Source organism: Borostomias antarcticus (assembly GCF_949987555.1).
Source record: "Borostomias antarcticus genome assembly, chromosome: 17".
Lineage (NCBI taxonomy): Eukaryota > Metazoa > Chordata > Actinopteri > Stomiiformes > Stomiidae > Borostomias > Borostomias antarcticus.
The window spans coordinates 1,810,391-1,832,230 of record NC_140250.1 but is presented as its reverse complement, the minus strand read 5'-3'; the positions used below and the strand labels follow the sequence as shown (position 1 = coordinate 1,832,230).

At 43.9% G+C, this 21,840-nt stretch overlaps 2 protein-coding genes across 2 annotated transcripts; both read right to left on the bottom strand.

Annotated features, from left to right (window-relative positions):
- Positions 1-4,649: 4,649 nt before the first annotated feature.
- On the bottom strand, positions 4,650-11,529 carry LOC311320531 (uncharacterized protein). Its single transcript, XM_084452301.1, has 7 exons — positions 8,158-11,529; positions 7,437-8,022; positions 7,083-7,174; positions 6,338-6,714; positions 6,130-6,196; positions 5,680-5,845; positions 4,650-5,260 (listed from the first exon to the last, which is right to left on the bottom strand). The coding sequence occupies exons 1-7, from the start codon at positions 8,339-8,341 to the stop codon at positions 5,146-5,148; spliced, it is 1,587 nt and encodes a 528-aa protein (XP_084308427.1). The 5' UTR covers positions 8,342-11,529; the 3' UTR covers positions 4,650-5,145.
- Positions 11,530-17,746: 6,217 nt separating this feature from the next.
- Positions 17,747-20,100, bottom strand: LOC311320541 (uncharacterized protein). The gene is made up of 5 exons (XM_084452311.1): positions 19,971-20,100; positions 19,053-19,169; positions 18,672-18,733; positions 18,130-18,204; positions 17,747-17,858 (listed from the first exon to the last, which is right to left on the bottom strand). Exons 1-5 carry the CDS (start codon positions 20,077-20,079, stop codon positions 17,793-17,795), a joined length of 429 nt encoding a protein of 142 aa, XP_084308437.1. The 5' UTR covers positions 20,080-20,100; the 3' UTR covers positions 17,747-17,792.
- Between the last annotated feature and the right edge of the window lie 1,740 nt (positions 20,101-21,840).

Below are 21,840 nucleotides of genomic sequence, written 5' to 3'. Positions count from 1 at the left end.
TGCTTTGATCCAAAGCGCTTTACAATGAAGGCCTCTCATTCACCCATTCACACACACACACACCAATGGCGGCAGCTGCCGTGCAAGGTGCTAGCCTGCTCATTGGGGAGCAATTTGGGGTTCAGTGTCTTTGCCCAAGTACACTTCCACATGTCGTCAGGAGGAGCCGGGATTCGAACCGCCGACCCTATGTAGTGAGCACAGATGGATAATTTAATATTCCATAGTTCTGATCTACCCAAATCTAACTGACATCACATGTTAACACAACAAAGACAAAACAACACTTTTGACACCGACTCTTCAAATGTTCATTTATTTTCTCTGCGGAAGTACAACCAGGGCAAGTGAAAACAAAAGCAGTTCTAGTGCACAATGCTTTCTATAACCAAGAGTGAATCTGCCCTCCTTTTATGAGAACAAAATAAGGCTTATCATCAAAAAAGTGATCATCTAAAGTGTCATCTAAAAGTAATGGGGTCTGAAGTATGGAAGATAGAGGCCTGTGAATTGTGCATTGCTGGTAACATGGCAGTTGTAGATGAGCTGTAGTAAGCAGAGGTCAGAGTGGGTGGGGACACTTCCTTAAATGTGTCAATATATGACAATAATCTGTCAGTTTCCATGACATACATACGTAAATGTTTGTGTGGGTGTGTGTGTGTGTGTGTGTGTGTGTGTGTGTGTGTGTGTGTGTGTATCGAAACTTCCTCTTCCTATTCAGACATTTTCAACTCGTGGTTGTCTCTCATTCTCAGTGAAGATCTTAATAGAATATGAACAGAATATGCCACACTGGCCATAATGTGTAAGTTTAGGGAATAAAATGAAGATGAAACATGTCATTTTCTACGCTTCAATCTTCCATCTCCTAACCTCCCAAGGTAGGCGTCTCTCGTACGGTTCCTTTACTAATGTTATCTTGTGTGATGGGTTCGCGAGGCTTCGCTTCTTTAGCCCCATTTCTGCCTCATAGGACCGGCTCAACTTGATTCAGCTTGGCTCAACTTTACTTGGTTTACCTTTTTTCACTGCGCTTTCCACCGCAAATATAGTAGCACTCGCACTGTATCCCCCTAAATACCTATATCCCCCTAAATACCCTAATATCCCCCTAAATACCGTAATAACCCCCGAAATACCGTAGTATCCCCTTAAATGCAGTAGTATCCCCTTAAATAGAGTAGATCTCCCTAAATACAGTAATATCCCCCTAAATTTGGGCTCAAGAACGTTTGAATTCCTGCCGTTCAGGCTCCTTCCATATATATGGAGCCGTTTCATGCTAAAGCCTATCCAGACTGCACACCCAGTGTCCAATTACCAGACCTATCCACCTACCCAGACTGCGCACCCAGTGTCCAATTACCAGACCTATCCACCTACCCAGACTGCACACCCAGTGTCCAAAAGTGCGCCAGACCTATCCACCTATCCAGTGGAGCGCACGTGCAGACCATGCGCGGACCTCACAACAACCCAGTAAGAGACGGATGATCTGTGCACCAGCTCCACTACTTCCTGAAAGTCACTTGGCATCTTTATTTCCTGTCCTATATGATTGGATTAAGTGATTAATCAGGTGTGCGGCAGACCCAGCGCACACCTGATTAATCACTTAACCCAATCATATTGGACAGGAAATAAAGCAGCCAAGTAACTTTCAGGAAGTAGTGAAGCTGGTGCACAGAGCCTATTGAAACAGGCTACCGTAAAGTTACAAACAAGCCAGATTAGTAAGGCCATATGTGTGAGTGTGTTAACAACTATGCCAAGAGAGATATCCCGCCGTTAGCACATCTTTTATACTAGGGGAGTGAATTTCACTACTTGACGACTGCTCTACTTTAACCTCCTTGTTACACAGGCAGCACAGAATGAGTAGGTTAAGTGCACCTTTGACCTGGTCTGGTCCAGAAGCCACGTTTGAAGTCCTACTTTGGATCTCGCAATATTACGGAGAGGTGAAATAAAAACTATTCGCCGCAGTACGTTTATTCGCCTCCTCTCGGCGGTGTAGTGGTGGAGTAAAGCTAGGTTGATTTCTAACACATTAATCAAGCCTAGCAACATGGACCAAATATAAAGAGTCCTGTAGTAATAGCTGCCATTGTTCTGCTCAGACTGTTCCTGGCGCATGTGCAATAGAGAACGGCGCGCATAGGAGACCCGAATGCTCCGTTTTACCCCTCCCCAAGAATCCACTGAAACCAGAGTTTTTACAGATCTTCACCTTGGGAAGGCGTCCTCAAAAAGATCCGTTCAGTGACCAAAAACTCAGTGTACGTGTGGACAGAAGGCCAAAACGCAGATAAAAAAGTATGTTTTCATAAATATCCGTGTACGTGTGGACAGGGCCTAAATTTATCCTTTTTTATTCGGATATCTCCTTGTACTTCATACACTACATGTAGTTGCTAGTTCATTTTACCAGTATTTGTGCCAGAAAAACAATGACTCAAAATAGACCCTCATTTGAAACAAGTGGAAGATTCTGAACTTGTTTTTAGAACCCAGTTTTAGAGTTGACGGTGTCTCCTTTCTTCTAGTAACGTCAAAAAGACATTTTGCAAATTCACTTTGTTCACAGTGTTCATTGTATTCCAGTTGATAAATGTTTTGCACTGTACAAAGTCAAGAAAACAATTTTTACCACAGTGTTTTGTGGTTGTTTTTTAAACCGTGCTCTGAGGTAACCAAGGCAATCTCAATTGTTGCTCTTAGACTACCTGGATGCTCTTTTGGTCTGATGCTTTAGGTAGATGTTTGAGTTTCCTGGAGAACATGGTTCTATACCCTGTCATACGCTGCTCAGCTGAATGTGTTGTGTTGTTTTTTTCCAGCCAGTACTGGAGAAACCATCCCAGAAGTCTTGGGGTACGTGGGAGATTCTGTCACCCTACGGTCTGGATTCAGCAACTTTCCCAGCAACTCCTTCATTGATTGGTTCATCTCGACAAACATCACCCTGATCGCAACGTACAGAAATGGGCAGGTGAACTTCTGGCAGGTCCCGCAGTTCTTGGGAAGACTGAAGCTCAACATGACCAGCGCTGACCTTCAGATCCAGAATCTGACGGAGACGGACTCCCTCATTTACATGGTGGAGCTCCAAGTCCCGGACCAGAAGGAACGGAACAACAGGGTCCGACTCATAGTGAAACGTAAGAGTCACAACTTTGTTCAGCTTCACAGTTTACTTAAAATCTTGACGTTTTCCACCAATCCAGTATATGTAAAAATATAAGCATTTGTCTCATGGTCCGCCCCGGTCCTAGTCCCTGGTTCCCCCTTTATCCCCTAGTCCCTGGTTCCTCCCCTAGCCCCTAGTCCCTGGTTCCCCCTTTATCCCCTAGTCCCTGGTTCCTCCCCTAGCCCCTAGTCCCTGGTTCCCCCCTCAAGTCCTAGTCCCTGGTTCCTCCTCTAGCCCCTAGTCCCTGTTTCCCCCTCTAGCCCCTAGTCCCTGGTTCCCCCTCTAGCCCCTAGTCCCTGGTTCCTCTCTCTAGCCCCTAGTCCCTGGTTACCCCTCTAGCCCCTAGTCTCTGGTTCCCCCTCTAGCCCCTAGTCCCTGGTTCCTCTCTCTAGCCCCTAGTCCCTGGTTCCCCCTCTAGCCCCTAGTCCCTAGTTCCTCTCTCTAGCCCCTAGTCCCTGGTTCCCCCTCTAGCCCCTAGTCCCTGTTTCCCCCTCTAGTCCCTGTTTCCCCCTCTAGCCCCTAGTCCCTGGTTCCTCTCTCTAGCCCCTAGTCCCTAGTTCCTCTCCCTAGCCCCTACACTGTAAAAATATTCACCGTGAAATCACAGTAAATTACTGGCAACTTATTGCATGACTTTCACAGTAAGGTTCACAGCAATTTACTGTGAAATATCTTCACAGCAATATATTGTAATTTCACAGTTGTGATATTACAATACATTGTTGTAAATGTACAACTGTATGCTGTAACTTCACAGCCTCAATGACTAATAAATTACTGTGATATTACAGTATGTTACTGGGGAATTACAGCATCATGTTGTACATGCATTACAACAAGGGCCTGTACTTTTACATTTTTACTGTGAAAGTAATGCAATTGAGTTGCCAGTAATTTATTGTGAATTTACAAATTGTACTGTGAAAGTAATGCAAATGAGTTGCCAGTAATTTACTGTGAATTTACAAATTGTACTTTAAAAGGCTACTTCTATTGTAATTAAAAACAAAAAACACATTGCAGTGTTAGAATAGAGATGTTGCAGATCTATAACAAACAGGCAACACAAGAAAATAATTTATCAGGTTGAATCAGGAAAACACAATTCAATTGGTGACTCTGCAGAGAAAATCCTCTCCACAGCGGTTCTGATGAGCGTGTGCTGGTGTGTGTTCAGATATTCCCCTCCGAAAGGGTTGTGACAACTCACTGAAAGTTTACGGTAGCCTATAATGGAGGTTAGTACATTAGTAGTAGTGACGGTTATGTTAAGAGGCTGTTTGCAAGTGGACCAAAAATTATGGATGATGGAGGCAGGATATGTCGCAATGAATATTTATTCAAGGACCAAGGGGTGAAAACTTTCAATATCTTATATTCAATATAACTCTGTGAAGAACAAACAATCAAACATAATCCAAACAACATAACCAACAAAAGATAACAAGGACAAAAAATAACATGGACAAAGTGTAGCAGCGACAAAGAACAGAGGTGCTCACCAGTGAAGAACAAACAATGAACCGACAAAGAAGACTAGAATAGACTAGAACACAAGACTAGAATATAAACTCCATAACAGGACAACCAAAACAACAAAAGTCTTTGGGGGTGGGTTGGGTGGAAAGAGTCAGTGGCAGTAGGGGGAGCCGTGCTCGAGGAGGGGTGTACCAAGGGGGCGAGGCAACAGGGAGTACAGGGCTCGTGGAGGGGTGCTTTTGGGGGTCTGTGGTGGGGGCATGGAGGGTGCAGGGCAGGAACAAGGGGCAGTGAAAGGCAGGAACCAGGGCTGCAGGAGGGGTGTACCAAGGGGGCGAGGCAACAGGGAGTACAGGGCTCGTGGAGGGGTGCTTTTGGGGGTCTGTGGTGGGGGCATGGAGGGTGCAGGGCAGGAACAAGGGGCAGTGAAAGGCAGGAACCAGGGCTGCAGGCAGGGAACCATGAAAAGTTGTCTATTCAGACCATTCAAAGTCTATAAGCTTCCGGAGAAGGCTGCTCACGTGAGGGTTCATGCAGCTTCTCTTCTTTGCCTTTGAGCCCTTCTCCGGGTTGATGCCCAAGAAGCACCTGTTAACAATAAGCAAACAGTTTGTTTTAAATATCAAATCAAATATCAAATCAAAGGTGTTCAGTTCACCTGTGCCATTTCCCACACCACACCCTGATGAAGACTTTATTATAGTCCAAACTACACTAGATAGTATACACTAGAACCAATGGGGTACCTTATAATAAGTATAAATATAATAGTATAATAAGTTATAATTCATTGACTTATTTCGCGAGTTTGAAGCCTATTCAACTATAATGTGAGGTAAACTATTATTTCAATATGTAAAGTCACACTTAAGAGCATTTTCCAAAAAAAAGTATAAAGTAGTAGTTTAAGTCTGGATAGTGAAACACATTAACCTTTGCATGATCTTATTGATGACAGTGAATGTGTTGGCCCAGCCCATGATCAATGTGTTTGAGCGTTACAATACCTTTGGATGAACTCCAGTGTGCAGGATCCAACGGAAGGATACTCGAGGTTGAAGATGTAGTAGCTGCTGAAGAAAGCAGCTACCCCATGCCAAAAAAAAGGGTGTGGGCCCATTAAAACTTGTCCCTCGATGGACAGCATCCATCCAGAGGGCTTCATCATGTCACCTGAAATGAACAGATACCACGTCATGAGTTATTGTGGATAGTGTGCGGTCGTTTAGATCTAGACTATCAAGTTGTTTATAATTAAACAATAATATAGCCTGAGAAGGCATTGTGCTGTGTTAGTAATATAGCTTGGTTTGCAATACAAGTCCTGAAATTAAGGGATTATGTCCATGAGAGTTTAATTTTAAGACATAAAGGCCTGCCTCTAATCAAGGCCTGGGGCACTCTTCGGCTCAATAAATAAAGGTCCATACAGACCTAAATATAAACCATAAAATTACCTTGAATGATCAAGCAGGGAGTGCTTGGGAGTGCTAGAGCATTCACATCAGCGGCAGTGGCGCAGGGCTGTAACATAGTAACACACAATAGCATAGATTTGACATTATGAAAGGATGATGAAGATGATCGTTAATTGGTCCAACTGAGTCAGAGTTAAATCATAGAACATAATTGTGTAATCACTCGTTTGCATTTTAGACGACTTACGTCAACCCCGAGCATAATTTTCTCCTTGGGCTCCTTAAAGTATGTCATAAGGAGCAGGAGGATGCAGGCAGCCTTCTCCGAAGACTCTGGATCATAGCTGGCCAGAACTTCCCTGATCTTGGGGTTGTCCAGTTTTTCGCAGTACTGCAGGATGGTCTGTCCTCTATGACCCAGGGCCTCTTGGAGCTTTGGAAGGATGGTGACGTCCATCAGGAGGCCAAAGTGGGAGAAAAGCCCTCTCTGAGAGAACAGAAAAGGCCATTCCTTTTTGACCTCAGACATTGGTGGTGCAGGCATTCTGTTGAGGTATCTACGCAGGATGACGTAAGTCCTCTCCATCAGAGGGTCTGCTCTCTCTGCCCCACTCATCCCTTCCTCTGTGTATACAGACATACAAACACATGAATGGTGAGCACCCAAGTTACAAAAATGCAGTCTGGTAGCCCCCCCCCCCCCTTAAGGAAATTCATGCATTCTGATGATTACTTGTTCTTAATATTAAGGTGGACTATATATGCTTAAATACATGTGATAATTCCATTCAGGTCTACTTAATTTGCTTCATAGGTCTGAACAGCAGCTTCCTGCATATTCAGACTATAAGACTACCCCACCCCCCCCCCGCTCCACACACACACACACACACACACACACACACACACACACACATATGCACACACACGCACACACACACAAAGTATTCAGATCTGAACGAAGAACTTAAGTCACCCAAATTTAAATTCACCTGAGTAGATGTTGCACAGATCCCTTTTCACATCCTCCAATGTTGCCTCGGTCTCCCCCTCTGGTAGGTCTTCTGGGCACCACCTCACACACCTAGGGGTGGGAATCACAGGGTAACTCACAATACTATTAGGGGCGGCTGTAGTTCAGAAGGTAGAGCGAGTCGTCTCATGAACGTGGTTCGAATGCCAGTTCTGACTGTCTACGTGTCAAAGTGTCCTTGAGCAAAACAGTGTGTGAGTGTGAATGGAGAGCTGCTTCTCAGTGTGTGAATGAGAAGACCATTGTTAAGCGCTTTGGGTGTCAAGAAAAGCGCTAATTGCAATATCTAGTTTTTGTCCACCCCTACACATACCCGTATTGGTCGACAGGACCTCTTGTCAACAGTCTGGCCTCTCCTGCCACTCCAGTGCGCTGTCTTCTCTCTCGGCGACGTCGAGCAAGAGTATTGTTTCTGTTTTTATACTCCACTCTTGTTTTGATTTGTTGGAGAAGAGAGTGGCATCCATCTCCCACAGTGTCACCTTGCTTGCCAATGTCAGCAAAGCTTTTTGGATGGCTCCTGACAATGGTTCGGACAACGCTGTGACACATAGCTCTCGTTGGGTTGCGATCATGCTGCATGATCTGATCTACGACCACGTTCACCATGGCCTTTCTCTCCTGTGGTGACGGCCTTTGTTCTTTTTCCACTACATGTTGAATGGCTGCTGGCATCTGGTCCCAGTTTACACGAAAGTCTACATGCCATGGCATGCCAGGCTGTGAAGAACAGTTTGAAGTGCTTCGGGGTGTACCTGGAGAGCTTGGGCTGCTGTACAACAGGTGACGTTGAGGCTGGAGTGCTTGCGGAGAGGACAGAGTGTTTGCAGAGCTTGATGTTGAGGAACTTGAAGCACTTGCCTGGGGAGGAGACAGCTCCATATCAAGCGTTACAAATCCTAGAATGGACAAAAACAAATCAGAAATGAAGGAAGGGCAAGATGTAGGGCTAGGGGCCCAATTGTCTACCAGTTGTGCCAATGTTCCAAAGCCCTAGTTCTAAGTGGCATGTGAGAGTCAAAATATGAATTTACCTTGCTTAATACCCTTCATCAACTTGCGACACTGGACTGGTTTAAGGTATTTGACCAGATCCCTTTCTTCCATTAATGCCAGATCTTCAAGGTTCTCCACTCCAAGTTCATCAAGTAGGGTAGTCAGCAGGTCATCAGGGAGGCCCGGTAAATATGACCAAACTGCTTCCTTTACAGCTTCCATTGCCTAATCTCATTGAGTAGTGTCAAATGAAAATCCCTTCATGCATATTCCCTCCTTGTCTTTTTGCTAAGTTCACACTATAAGCCATTAAAAAATGCCAGCCAACATGTGCTCGCTATACACACAATAATACAAAATCAACTATATTCAAGGTAAAAACTAAAAACTGAGCTTAGTTTAGTCTGCTATAACTAAATAGCCTGCTCCACTACTCACGTCTGTCCTCACGTCTGTCTATCCTCTCTTTCCTCCCTGTTTAAACAGTTTCTGGAAAAGAATGGTGGAGAGCAATAAGCATCAGATCATGCACGTTGTATGCTGGAAGAGGATAGTAGTCCAGTAGATCTTCATGCTTAATGCACACATAATCCTCTTGGGCCACTCCTAAGTTACAGTACACACCTGTGTCACTTAACTTTACAAAAGTGTGTTTCTTTGAGACAAAGTGGACAGAATTATGCACAACAATAACCAGCATAATCTTCCCCATGTGAAGTCCTTCATCACTGTTCCCAAGCAAGATGAACATCCCCTTTCTGTAGTCTGTGCCTTTCACAGTAACATTGTTACAAGCCACTGCAGACTGAGACTCAAATGGACAACTGGCTACAGATGCCCTGATCTTGTCATTGTAATCGTCCACATAAAAACCAGTCCCCTTTTCTACCTGTATGAGTGGAGGGAACAAGTTTCCCGCACTCAAGTAGGCCTGAAGAAGTTGGTGTCTCTCTGCCAGCGTTTTGCACACATTTTTGAAATTGTGCAATTTTCTGGCACACTGTTTGAAAAAAGTGTGTTTGCTTTCAAACCGCAGAGTCCACAGGCGAATAAGTGGGCCAAAGTGGATGATGTGATCTGGATAATGACAGAGATAGTGATGCTTTGGCCTCAGGGGGTGATTGGGGAATAGCCTTTTCCTGTTGCACATGTACTCTTCTATGATGACTTTGAGATATGCTACCTGGCCTGCTGTAATGACTGGTGCACAGATAAGCTCGACTATCTCCCTCAGCTGCAAAATGAGTTGCCACATCTCATTGTCACAGGGATCTTTAATCCTGCCACCCACCAAGAGAGGGAATAATCTAAGGAAACACCAGTTTTGAACTGCATGCCCGCTTAGTTTGTCACTGCCAGGAGAGAGGTCTGCTGGTTTGTCCCTACCATCATTTCCTTCATACCTGAACTGGTTCTTGCACCGATTTAACTGCAGGTAAGTAAAATGATTCTCTTCAACTAAATGGCGAATATATAAAGGAAGGTCATAAGCTATGACTCCCTCAAATAAGTCATGGCCTAGACATGGTGGGAGGCCAGGCTGGCAAACATGGAAATTAGAAAGCTGATTAAAAGGAGAGTCAAATTTGATGCCGCATACAGAGTCTGTGGCACTAGTTTCCAGGTCTTGCAAATTACTTGCGTATGACTGGGGCGTTCTTGTGGTACCACACAACTCAGGATTCGTCATGAATGCATCTCTATCTATCTTACAATAGCGACAGAAATGAATAGACCGACTGAAGTTTTCTAAGAATCCCCCAATAGAATGAGATCCCAGGTTGTCTCCTGCGATGGCAACCAAAGAGCCCTTCAGTACACTGCCATCAGATACGACTACACCTCTCTCCTCCAGGATTTTGAGGTCCTCAATCAGGGGTGCAAAAACTTTATCTACCCCAAAGTACTTAAAGTCCTGCTCTCTACATAAGAGAACAAGTTGCATCTGATCTATAGAGGATCTATTGTAAGGCAAGATGTCTGTCAGGGTAAGGTAAACAGCTAAAACCTTGTGCTTTTTTTTCCCTGAGCCCAGTGGGTTCACGACCTCAAAAGAATCTTGGTACAGTATCAAACCAAGTGAGGAAGGCTCAGCTTTTAACATCGGATTACTTTTAAATCCGTCTCCATCCTTTACATCCTGATAGACACCATCAGTAGATGAATGCAAACGTGTCAAGGTATACTGTTCTCGCAGAGACTCATTTTTGAACAGCGTCACCAATGTCTCTTGTATAGGTATATACTGAGCAAAGCATTCTTTGTCATTTCCATCATTGCCCAAAAGCAAAGGCACGGGATGAACATAGTTGAAACTGTCTTTAAAGGCAGCCTTCCTCTTTGCATCTGTGCTGAGTCTTCCCCTGTTACAGACTGTGAGTAGATCCTCTCTTTTCAGTTCATCAATGATGCTGCTTATAGTGGCCTGAGGGATTCCAAGTCCCTCCAATTTCTCACTCAAAATGTTAAGTGAATGAGACAGGCCAAGTTCATGAGAACTTTGAAAGTCATTAATAATGGTTTGTATGGTGCTTGCTGGTAACAGTAGCCTAGATTGCAATTTCAAGTAGAAAAGGGTAAGGTTCTGCAAAAAAAGAGTTTCATCTACAGCTAATGGCACTTCTGGTTCAGCATCCTGTTCACCAGCAGCTTCTGAACACGACTGACTGGGTTGTGGCTCCGTGCTAATAAACTTGTCTAGTACCAAGTCATCTAAAACTGAATCCTCTGCACACCTATGTTTCCTGGAAATATGTGACACAAAAGTCGTCACGGTTGAGAACCTGCCAACACAACCTCTAAATGGGCATCTAGTTTCCATTCCGTCCTGTATGTGTGTTTTCAAATGCTTAATAAGAGAGGCTAAAGTGTCACTCTTAAATGCACACGAATCGTGTACACATTTCAAGGATGTGTCAGGGGGTACAGCAGATCTGTCAGGCGGTATAGGCCGAGCAGATTGCAGATAGCACTTATGCAGCCTATACATGTGCGATTTCAATGCTGTGACTTTTCTGTACCTCCCTGAGCAGTCATGCACCCCACACTGATAGTAGTAATTGGGGGCATTACTGTGCAACTGTGTGTGCTGAACAAAGCTATGCACGTTCTCAAACACATGCTGACATCCAGTACATTTACAGTGGAACATTGTGATGTAACTAAAGTTACCTACCCAAACCTCACTCTGCCTGACACTGAACAGGATTGTTGGCCTTCCTGACACTGAACGGGGTGGTTGGCCTTCCTGACACTGAACGGGGTGGTTCGCCTTCCTGACACTGAACGGGGTGGTTCGCCTTCCTGACACTGAACGGGGTGGTTCGCCTTCCTGACACTGAACGGGGTGGTTCGCCTTCCTGACACTGAACGGGGTGGTTCGCCTTCCTGACACTGAACGGGGTGGTTCGCCTGCCTGACACTGAACGGGGTGGTTGGGCTCTCTGATGACCTAGGAAAAGAGAGAACAGAGAAAGGACACATTACACAAAGGCAACCAACAATATGATTTTTTCTGTTTGCATGCAGATTATGAATGAGCATGTGGTAAAAAAAATATTATGGAATCTGTTCATATTAATACTTTTGAAAAGAAAAAGAAAGACTAATTTGAAAGAAATAATCATTTAATTCCAAGTGCTCAAGTGAAAAAGAGAGGACCTGTGCTACTCTGGACAGTAAGAGTTTGAGAGAGTGTAAGTCCCCCACCTCTCTCAAGTCGGGGAGTAGCATGCTCTGCCCCTCAAACATGGCGCTCATTATTCACTGTGCTTACATTTTAGGCGCGAACTTGCGCTTCGTCTAGTGGAAGATATGCAATAGGGACTCTAACGACTTGTATGAGCAACAAACGTTAACGTTACTTGGCCAACTATGACACTAAACTGATTTAGATTACCTTGAATCAACGATTTATGTCATGAAACCATCAAGCGCCTAGCGCAAGAAGCACGCTAGCTAGCCTACAAGCATTCATTAGCCTAACTTTAGCTAGCTAAGGTAAAATGACATTGGGCAGGTGCAATGAATGACAGTAACGTTACAGTCTACAGCATACAAGTTAGCATACAACATTAGCTAGCAGCAATGCTAAACTAGCTTATACCAAAGGCGTACCAATGGAGATTATGCCACAGCCTATTCATTTGTGCTGTTTCACTCGAATAATGTTACAGCATAAGCCTACATAAAATGGAGCAGCAACAGTTGGTTGGTTAGCAACTAACGTTAGCTATCAAGCTATCGTGTGCTATCAAGCTACTAGCCAGGCTATTGTAGACCAAAAGTTCGCTAACGTTACCATGTAATGTTACATAACATTACTCAACACGATACTAACGTTAACGTTACTCCACTGGTGTTTGCAATCAAATAGGAAAAAGCACATAAAATACACAACTAACGTTAATCCACATTACGGGCAGTACACTTACTTTACCGATGCAACATTAACGTAAAAGATAAGCGCCGGTGGCATTTCGGCGCGTTAATTTTGACCTGCACAAGCCAGGCGAGCATTACGCTCCAAAATAACCCATCACACGCTAACAGCAAGTGAAAAAGTACAAAAAAGCATCTCACCTGTGAGTCCACTTAATAGTCAAAATATACTGAAGAATGTAACGTTATGGTCTTCTCTTTCGTATAGTTACCACGGAGAACTAGAGCCAGTAACTGTACGCCCTCGAGTTGTTCCTACCACGTCTCTCGTCTCTCGTTCTCACGACTATCTCTCGAGCTGTCGCGGGGCAGTGGCGTTGCTATGCAACCCAAATGCAAAACACTTAAAGAAACGTACTCTTGACCGTTACAATTCAAATTTTACAGTAATGGGTTGTGATATTACAGATGGTTTTGAGTACAGTGCTTTACTGTGAAATAATAGTTAAATGCTGTGAAATCCAATGTTACTGTAGTTTTACAGATATTTGTTGTTATATTACAGGGGCTTTTGATTACAATATCTGACTGTAAAATAATACTGTGAAATACTGTGAAATCCTGGTAATTTTTTACAGTGTAGTCCCTGATCACACGCGAGAGAGAGAGAGACATTGTTTACGGTAGCCTCCAGTTCCTCTTTCGTCAACTGCTGTACCTGAATCCTGGCTGAGCCCCAGTACAGAGCCCGCCCCTCATCAGTTTGTTCAGCCTGTTCGTGTCCTGCTGCCCTGGCGCACGGCAGCTCCCTCCTGACTCCCTCCAGGCCCAGCTGCCCCCTCCAGCTCCCCCCTGACTCCCTCCAGGCCCAGCTGCCCCCTCAAGCTCCCTCCTGACTCCCTCCAGGCCCAGCTGCCCCCTCCAGCTCCCTCCTGACTCCCTCCAGGCCCAGCTGCCCCCTCCAGCTCCCTCCTGACTCCCTCCAGGCCCAGCTGCCCCCTCCAGCTCCCTCCTGACTCCCTCCAGGCCCAGCTGCCCCCTCCAGCTCCCTCCTGACTCCCTCCAGGCCCAGCTGCCCCCTCCAGCTCCCTCCTGACTCCCTCCAGGCCCAGCTGCCCCCTCCAGCTCCCTCCTGACTCCCTCCAGGCCCAGCTGCCCCCTCCAGCTCCCTCCTGACTCCCTCCAGGCCCAGCTGCCCACTCCAGCTCCCTCCTGACTCCCTCCAGGCCCAGCTGCCCCCTCCAGCTCCCTCCTGACTCCCTCCAGGCCCAGCTGCCCACTCCAGCTCCCAGCTCTGGCTCCAGTCCCCGTCCCAGTTCCATTCCCAGTTCCCCAGCTGCAGTCTTAGCATGAATAATTTAATGTTCATAGACTGTTAGCAAGATCATCTATGTTGAGGCCCTCATCAATTTGAAGGTCCAATAAGATTACTTCTCAAACTGGCCACTTGGGACATTACAGACACATTGTAGTGGTCGTGTTTCATTTCCAAGAATTTGTCATGTCAAACTTATTTCAATTGTTATTGAACAGCATGAGTTTATGAAGGTTTTCTTTGTGTCTATTCAAACATGCAGAGAAGCCCAAGAGACCTGTTATCCTCGATCTGTCCAGCGCGTTGAAAGATAGCTACTGTTGGATGGCACTGCAATGCTCATCTCAACAGGAGAGGACAACTGTCTCCTGGGACATCGAGTCTTCGTCTCCTGGCGCCGGTGTCTCCCGGGAGCCCAAGTTCCACGTCTACTTTCAGGAGCGACGCGATAAGATCTCTTACCTGTTTGCGTCTTTCACACAGAACGGATCCGCTACCTTTACCTGCATTGATGATAGCAATAATTTCACTAGTACGGTAGAAAGGAGATGCCAAGGTAAGCCAGTGATTAGATTACAAGAGATTAAATGTTAAGTCAGCTACACATGTCATCACCACAGCAACAGTAGGCAACTTCCTGCAGTTAAAGGGGCAGTACACCCGAAGTGTTACTTTAATGAGCATGGACAGTCAATTCTTACTTTATTCATGTTTGTAGGCCTAGGTGTTGGACAATTTGATAAAGTTTGTAAATAATTTACAAATGTTAATTACAAATGTTTTAAGCTGTTTTAAACAGTAAACGGTTATAAATGTTCAGTATTTGGTTAGCAAATTTATAGTTAAAACCACTGTATGATCAAACCCACAATTTAGGAGGAATTATCAACAGACTGTTGTATATATATTTACGAATTATTGTAACTGTTTAGACAGTATTTGTTCATGTGAAATTGTCTAATAACTATCCTTTAAAACATTTGAAGTCTTATTGTTGAAGGATATTATTGTTACAGAATATGTTGATGCTTTTTGTCCTCAGATCAAGAGCCTGTTCAGCCTGTTGTATGCCGTCTCCGTCACCGTGATGCTGCTGTTTTCTCGCTTGGAGTCTGGCTTGGAGTCATCCTACTGTATCTTACACGTATTATGAGAGGTAAGCGCCACAACATTTTGCTGTAATTACTTTTTTTTTTTTCATCAATGAAAACAACCAGAATCTTTCAGTAGCGTGAGATTGGTGTGTACGTGTGTTCGTCCCTGTTTCTTCATTTCTAGAGCAAATTGCAACTTCAGTGAGGAATATCACAGTACATTCTTTTCTTATGTAATAAATACTTAACGCAACATATTTTTACCAAACCCCATAAATGTTGAATGCTAACTGTTATATCGCATGTTCTGTCATCATCTGGAGGTAAATACTTTGAGCCCAGATATATTTTCTGTTGAGTCTGATCCCAAATGTGTGCATTTCCTTTATATGTGGATCAAATGCAAACGCTAAAATGTTGCGCCTCCCTCTACCGGAAGGAGACTGTGGTAATTGTAACTCCCTACTTTTAGCTAGTGGTTCACATCCGAATGCACTTAAGGCCTTCCTAAGAACCCATTCTATAGGCATTCTATAGGGTTAGACATGTCTGCCTTTCTCCCGAGGACTTCATTGCTAGGCGCTATTCCTCTGAGTGCATTGAAGGCCTCCAATTTCGCACTTCTGAGAAACTGCAGCTACCCATGCGGCAACTGTGCTCAACACAACAACAACAACCATAAAGCCTTTGATTTTAAGCATCCCAGACCCGGGAAATGCTACCGTGTGAGAAGTGTCATTCCATGTAACACTAAGAATGTGATCTATACACTTAGATTCCCTGTGACAAGGCGTTTGTTGGTAAAACCACACGCAGTCTAGAGCAGCAGAGAGCACAACAGTTCCATCTGAGGCGTTGATGTTGCCTGTCTCTTCATGGCTTGCTCACACACTTTCTTTTTTCTTCCCTTTCTTTTCTACATGGGCGTTAACAACAGCAAGAAGCCTGTGATATGACGGACAGATCGTGCATCCAATCACCTGCCTGAAGAGACTTGCGTGTGTGTGTGTGCTATTCTTCTTAATTTGAAAGGTTACGTAAAACTGCCAAGAAGAGGAAACAAAACATCGACAAACTCTTTTGAATACACAATAGGCTCCTTATATCCCATGCACTATCATGTCTTTGCACTGTCCTGTCCTGTCCAGTCCTGTCCTTCACCCTGTCCTATGTCGTCTTCTCAGCGTATGCCATTACTCTTGTCAAGTTCCTAGTACGTGTGAACCATATACATGAAGCCATGTACATGGCTGATAAAAGGGATCTTGAATCTTGGAAGTTTAAATGTTGACTTTGATGTGTATTTGTGGAGTTCTTGTGAGATATCAACAGTTTATCTGATAACCAGGGTGTTAGGAATTACACTTGATGATGGTTGTTCTGATGTTTGTGCAGTTATATGGTAGTTTTCTACCAGTTTGTGACTCTCACAACCTCAGATCCAGTGCCTGGATACGGTTCCAGGTACCTGCTGTGCGGACTGAGGCTGGAAAAAGGAGCCTTTTTTATTCTGGTCCTTGGTCTTGGAATGACCTTCAGTCAAGCCTCAAACTGATGACACTTATTCCTTTAGCCAGCTTTAAACTGAAATGATCAGAAGTCCTTACCACCAGCTGCTCATGTAGTAATATATCTTAATTTCTTATTGTTCCCACGTGCTCTACACCTTTTGTATATTTAGTTGTGTTGTTCTCTGTATTTTATATGTCCTTGTTGTGTCTTTCAATGTGAAACTTTGCTGCCTTCTTGGCCAGGTCAGTATTGTAAAATATGTTATCTCAATGCTTTTTATCTGGTTAAATAAAGGTTAAATAAAAAAAATAAAAAAAATATCTTGTTGTATGCTCTTTTTTGCCCCTCAGGGATACATGTGAATTGAATTGGATGCTCTCTCTTGTGATGTAGTTTATACATCCAGTTGTGTCTTATCCAGTTAATGTTTATGTGAGCATCTGGAGAATGGAGAGGATACTGTGTCTGCTCCTTGTGATTTGTGACCGAAAGCTCAGATCTAAGTGAGAAAAAGCGTTTTTCTCAACTACTGTCGTAGGTAAAAGGCAAACTGGCAGCTTGTGAGAAACCGACTCTGCTCAGCGACATCATAATTAGTAGCAGTGACATCATAATGAGTAGCGCTGACATCATAATGAGTAGCAGTGACCCTATCACTTCATTTTTATTTCATATACATGACCTTTGACTGGTAAAAAAAAAAAATCACATGGTATTTACTTCTGCAGTAGATATGTACACTTGAGAGAGTATGTTATATTATTTTTGGTCAAAACAATGGCAACATCAAGAAATATCCTAAAATGACATAAAAGCATTTTTAACATTCTCACTGTAATGCTCATTAAATGTTGTTGAATAACATTTGTGTGTTTTGTGTGGACATGATTGTAAAAAATTAAGAAGAGCTTTACAAAATATCATCCTAATTTCATCAAAAATATAAAACAGTTCATACAACAAATGACAATAGAAAAACAGTAACAATTTCAGTGACAAACTCTTCAACTACAAATGACAAGATCACAAAAGTTATATTCACAAAAACACACAGCAGACCTTATACAATCTACGCCTGTACTACAAACTACAGCTATTATTAATAGCACTGGCTAGCTCCACAGCTTCGGCATAGCAGCTCCACAGTGAAGCAAGCTAGCCCTACCTCGCACAACTCAATTAACCAATTAATCAACTGAGCCAAACTACCCTCCGCCCTGTTTAGTTACATCAATCTGTCATGTACCGTGTGCATTGGGCTAGAACAAAGAACCTGCAGTTCCAGTGTGTGACTCCCCGGGACTGGAGCTGAATCGGGCTGATCGGGAGCGTCACGTCCGCTTGGGCCGGAGGTCGGACCGGAGAAGATGATCTATCGGTAAGGGACTGGGGCGAAAGTCGGTCGGTTGAAATGGACCTTGTCGTAGACCGTCTGTGGCTGAGAGAGACAGACACAGAGGGAACCGTGCGGTTAACAAGGAAGTGAGGATATACAAAATGGCACCAGATGGATTCTCTAAAATGCAACTTCCCCCGCTCCATTCCTTGGATCTGTAACCTGGGAACCTGAGTACATGAGTAGATACAAAAGGGTCTTTTTCTTCACCCTCCCCGATCACGCCAATAATCCTCACGGAGGAGATGACGAGTTAGGAGAATCTGAACAGGCCGTGATTCTCTTAAGCTCAAAAGCGCTTTTATGATCTCACCATGTTCGTTGTTATGTTGACACAATCATCGACCGTTTCGTAGATGGTGTTTGGGGTCATGGTGCTGCATGGTCTCTGCAAGAACGACAGAAACTTGTTTAACTCGCAGACGTACGTACTCTGGACGCGCCAGAACACCACAGCCAAGACAACTGAGCAAAGAAGTTGTGATTAGAATACATTCAGCTACATGCTGCACTAAAGCAAAGATTCACTTCAGACTTTGTTCCTTGCAAGAACAAGAATGAACCAAACATAAAACGAAGACATTCAGACCGATTCAAATTAGTTATTTAGCATTGCATCACAAAATCAGGCGTGGAGCATGCAGAGTCTGGTAGGCTAGTGTTTACTGCAGTACATAATGTATATTGTACTGTAGGCAAGGCAAGTTTATTTGTACAGCACATTTCAGCAACAAGGCAATTCAAAGTGCTTTACATGAGACATTAAAAGCATCTAGACAAAGTGCAGAAAACTAGCCTACATAGGATTACACCAGGTCACTCATAGCTAGTGAGTGTTGACAGTGTTTGACTCACATCTCTTATTATGCCGTTGTCTGTGATGTCGGCATATATGGTGCTGTCAGATATGGCAGCTTCTGTCACGTTCAACAAGATCAGAAATAACATTCGAATATTAGACCAGGGCCAAAGTGATGCAGGAGTGCAATATTAAAAATATCCTACTCGGTTTGGGTAAGATAGTAACGTAGTATGAAAATAAAGACATAGATGGGAGTAAAGCTTGAAGTAGAAAAATAGAGTAGAACATGAGGTGAGTAGTGTTCTACAATATAGAACAGTACAGCAGAGTGAGAACAATAGAAACCTTCATAGACATTAGCAGATGAGTAAATATGATGAGTGATGAGTACAGCAGAATAGAAAGGGACTTAGTAGATTTGGTTGGTAGCTTACCACTGTGGCTGCGTCTATAGAAGTAGACAGCCAATGAGAGGCCAATTACAAGAGCGACCCCCACCGCTACAGGAACGATGTAGATGAGATAATTCACAGGCCCTGTATACTGATAAACTGATAATACAGACTGTTAGAAGGCATTTTATGGGTGGTAACACTTATTAAGGCCCTTGTATTAACAGTTAGTTAGTTAATAGGTACAGTAATAAGGTCCTTATAATATTCTTAACATTAATATGTGTTTATAAGACATGTTCAGTATAAATGTTAATAATAGCATTATAAGTTATTGTTAGATTATAAGACATTTGAAAGAAACTTGTTAACAGTTCATAAACTGCTTAAGAACATTAATAAAAGCATTATTAGTTTCTTATACATACTTATCAGCCGTTAATTATACACTTATTGATATTTATAAGGAACTTGCTGACAAACTGCTTCTGTACATTTAATATTTTGTTTCTTATGCATATTTATAAGCTGTTAATGATGTTAGGTGTGTTATGTTAGGTGGCGTAGCTGGTTAGAATAGTGTTCTAATCCAGCCCTGCGCAATAAAAATGCACAATGCAGACGAGTTGAAATCGGTCACAAGTGCCTAATAAAGGGTTTATTAACCTTAATAACGCACTGTTCTCAACTTTAGATCCGGTACCTGCAAAATGCATAGTGTACATAATAAGTGCATAATTAACGGCTAGTCAGTATGTATAAGAAAATAATAAGGCTAAGCCTAGCTAACGCTTATTACAAGGACCTTATATAAAGTGTTACTAAGTCTTCTACCTTTTCAAAATATGTGATGAAGTAATCAGGCAACAGAGTACACCTCATAGAATGCACACAAAACACACACACAGCATATTGCTATTTTACATCTCTGAAGCAAACCCTGATTCTGACGTGGCCTACCTGCGACGCTACACCTCACCGTCGTCTCCGAGGCATTCTTTTCGCTGACGGGATTCGTGGCGGTGCAGATCGCGCTGGCGCCCTCTTCCAGTGGGAGGGTGAAGTGCATGCGGGGTCCTGTGCGTTTCCGGTTCCCTACCCACCAGGTGTAGGAGACTCCGCTGGAGAGACCTGCGGCACGGCACTCCATCCAGACGCTGCACGACTGGTTACCGGGCTGCCATGTAGAGTTGTGGTGGATCTCTACCTGCGTTATAGGCTCTGGTCGAGGGAGGGAGAGAGAGAGAGAGGAAGAGAGAGAGAGAGAGAGAGAGAGAGAGTAAGAGAGAGAGAGAGAGAGAGAGAGAGAGAGAGAGAGAGTAAGAGAGAGAGAGAGAGAGAGAGAGAGAGGAAGAGAGAGAGAGAGAGGAAGAGAGAGAGAGAGAGAGAGAGAGAGAGAGAGAGGAAGAGAGAGAGAGAGAGAGAGGAAGAGAGAGAGAGAGGAAGAGAGAGAGAGAGGAAGGCAGTCATCAGTGATCATCCAGAGACGATACAAACTATATATATATATGTGAAGGTTCTGTCATATATATACTGTATATATAGAGAGAGATGGGCACAGTGAAGACTGACACCTCAAAATGGAGGACGCAAGGACATTCATGTCGCTGTTCGTAATGAAGGAAATGGACAAGCACCCTACCGTGAACCCGCAGAGAGATCTCTGTAGTTGGCGCTTGACGCTTTCCGTCATCAGACACAACTCGAAACTCCCCAGAGTCTAGCAGAGTCAGGTCCCTCACTGTTAAACTGAAATCTCCTAGGCTCATCTTAAGTCTCCCCTTAAACTGGGAGTCTGGATAATATGGTTTATTCTGGTTTACTGTATGGTTTACGTATGTTGCGATCTTCATGTTTTTATACCGCCAATCCACCTTTGCTAACAGCATTCCACTCTGTAGCCCTGAGGGAAGATCCACCGAGTCACCTACTCTCTTGTCGATCAGTGAAAGTGAGGATGTGCCCACACCTGAAACACACACACGCACACACACACACACACACGCACACAGATAAAACAAACGCATGAGGATACCACCTAGTGTTGTGGATCATCATCATCATAATCACAATCATCATCATCATCATCATCACTGCCATCATAATCACAATCCACCATCACATTTCCTATTATCACCATCATTCTACTCATCATCATCATCATGTCATGTGGAGGCCACTGTCATTTCAACGGATTTATCAAGAAAGCACCCCCTCCCTCCTCCTGCATGCACACCGAGAGTCGGAAAAAGGAAGTGGTCAGATCTTAACACACTCTTGTACGCTCTGCTCAGGCCACAGCCCCCTGCTGACGGATCGAAAGCACAGACATAATCTAACTTTCGTAGCCTACTTTAGCATCGCTAGGCGCTAGCTATAGTCGGTCCCTCACGGGGGAGTAGGCCTACAGAGGTGGGTAAACTCTGTTGAGTGCTCCTCATTGATTAATACAGTTGGTCAGAATATAGGCCTCCTTTTAAAGAGGTGAGTAAACCACGTCCACGTCGAACCCCTCCTAGTCCCTCATGTAGCTGGAAGGCTGCGTTCCCTACCAAAACATCCATGGTTCCCTCACCCGCCCGTCCACTCTCACATCCTCATATCCTGGGTTCAAACCCCACCCTCGCTCTCCCCCCCCCTCTCTCCCCCGTTCAATTCCGTTCAATTAATCATATAATTATTCATTCATACACTGCACTGTAATTTTCATTCCTGTATTTTATTTTTGTTTTAAATGCCCTTTTTTGCATTTCGTTTTATATGACCTTTCATGTGTTGCACTTTGTCTTGATGCTTTTAATGTCTCATGTAAAGCACTTTACATATATAG

Bases quoted from the DNA above. Each gene is read 5' to 3' on its own strand.
- LOC311320531 (XM_084452301.1), bottom strand. From the start codon at position 8,341: ATGGAAGCTGTAAAGGAAGCAGTTTGGTCATATTTACCGGGCCTCCCT. The intron at 5,846-6,129 runs GTAATTTTATGG...TGTTCATTTCAG, and splicing joins TCCCTGCTTGATCATTCAAG to GTGACATGATGAAGCCCTCT. The intron at 5,261-5,679 runs GTATTGTAACGC...TATTGTTAACAG, and splicing joins ACACTGGAGTTCATCCAAAG to GTGCTTCTTGGGCATCAACC.
- LOC311320541 (XM_084452311.1), bottom strand. From the start codon at position 20,079: ATGCACTTCACCCTCCCACTGGAAGAGGGCGCCAGCGCGATCTGCACC. The intron at 18,734-19,052 runs GTAAGCTACCAA...TGAACGTGACAG, and splicing joins CTATAGACGCAGCCACAGTG to AAGCTGCCATATCTGACAGC. The intron at 18,205-18,671 runs GTGAGTCAAACA...TCGTTCTTGCAG, and splicing joins ACAACGGCATAATAAGAGAT to AGACCATGCAGCACCATGAC.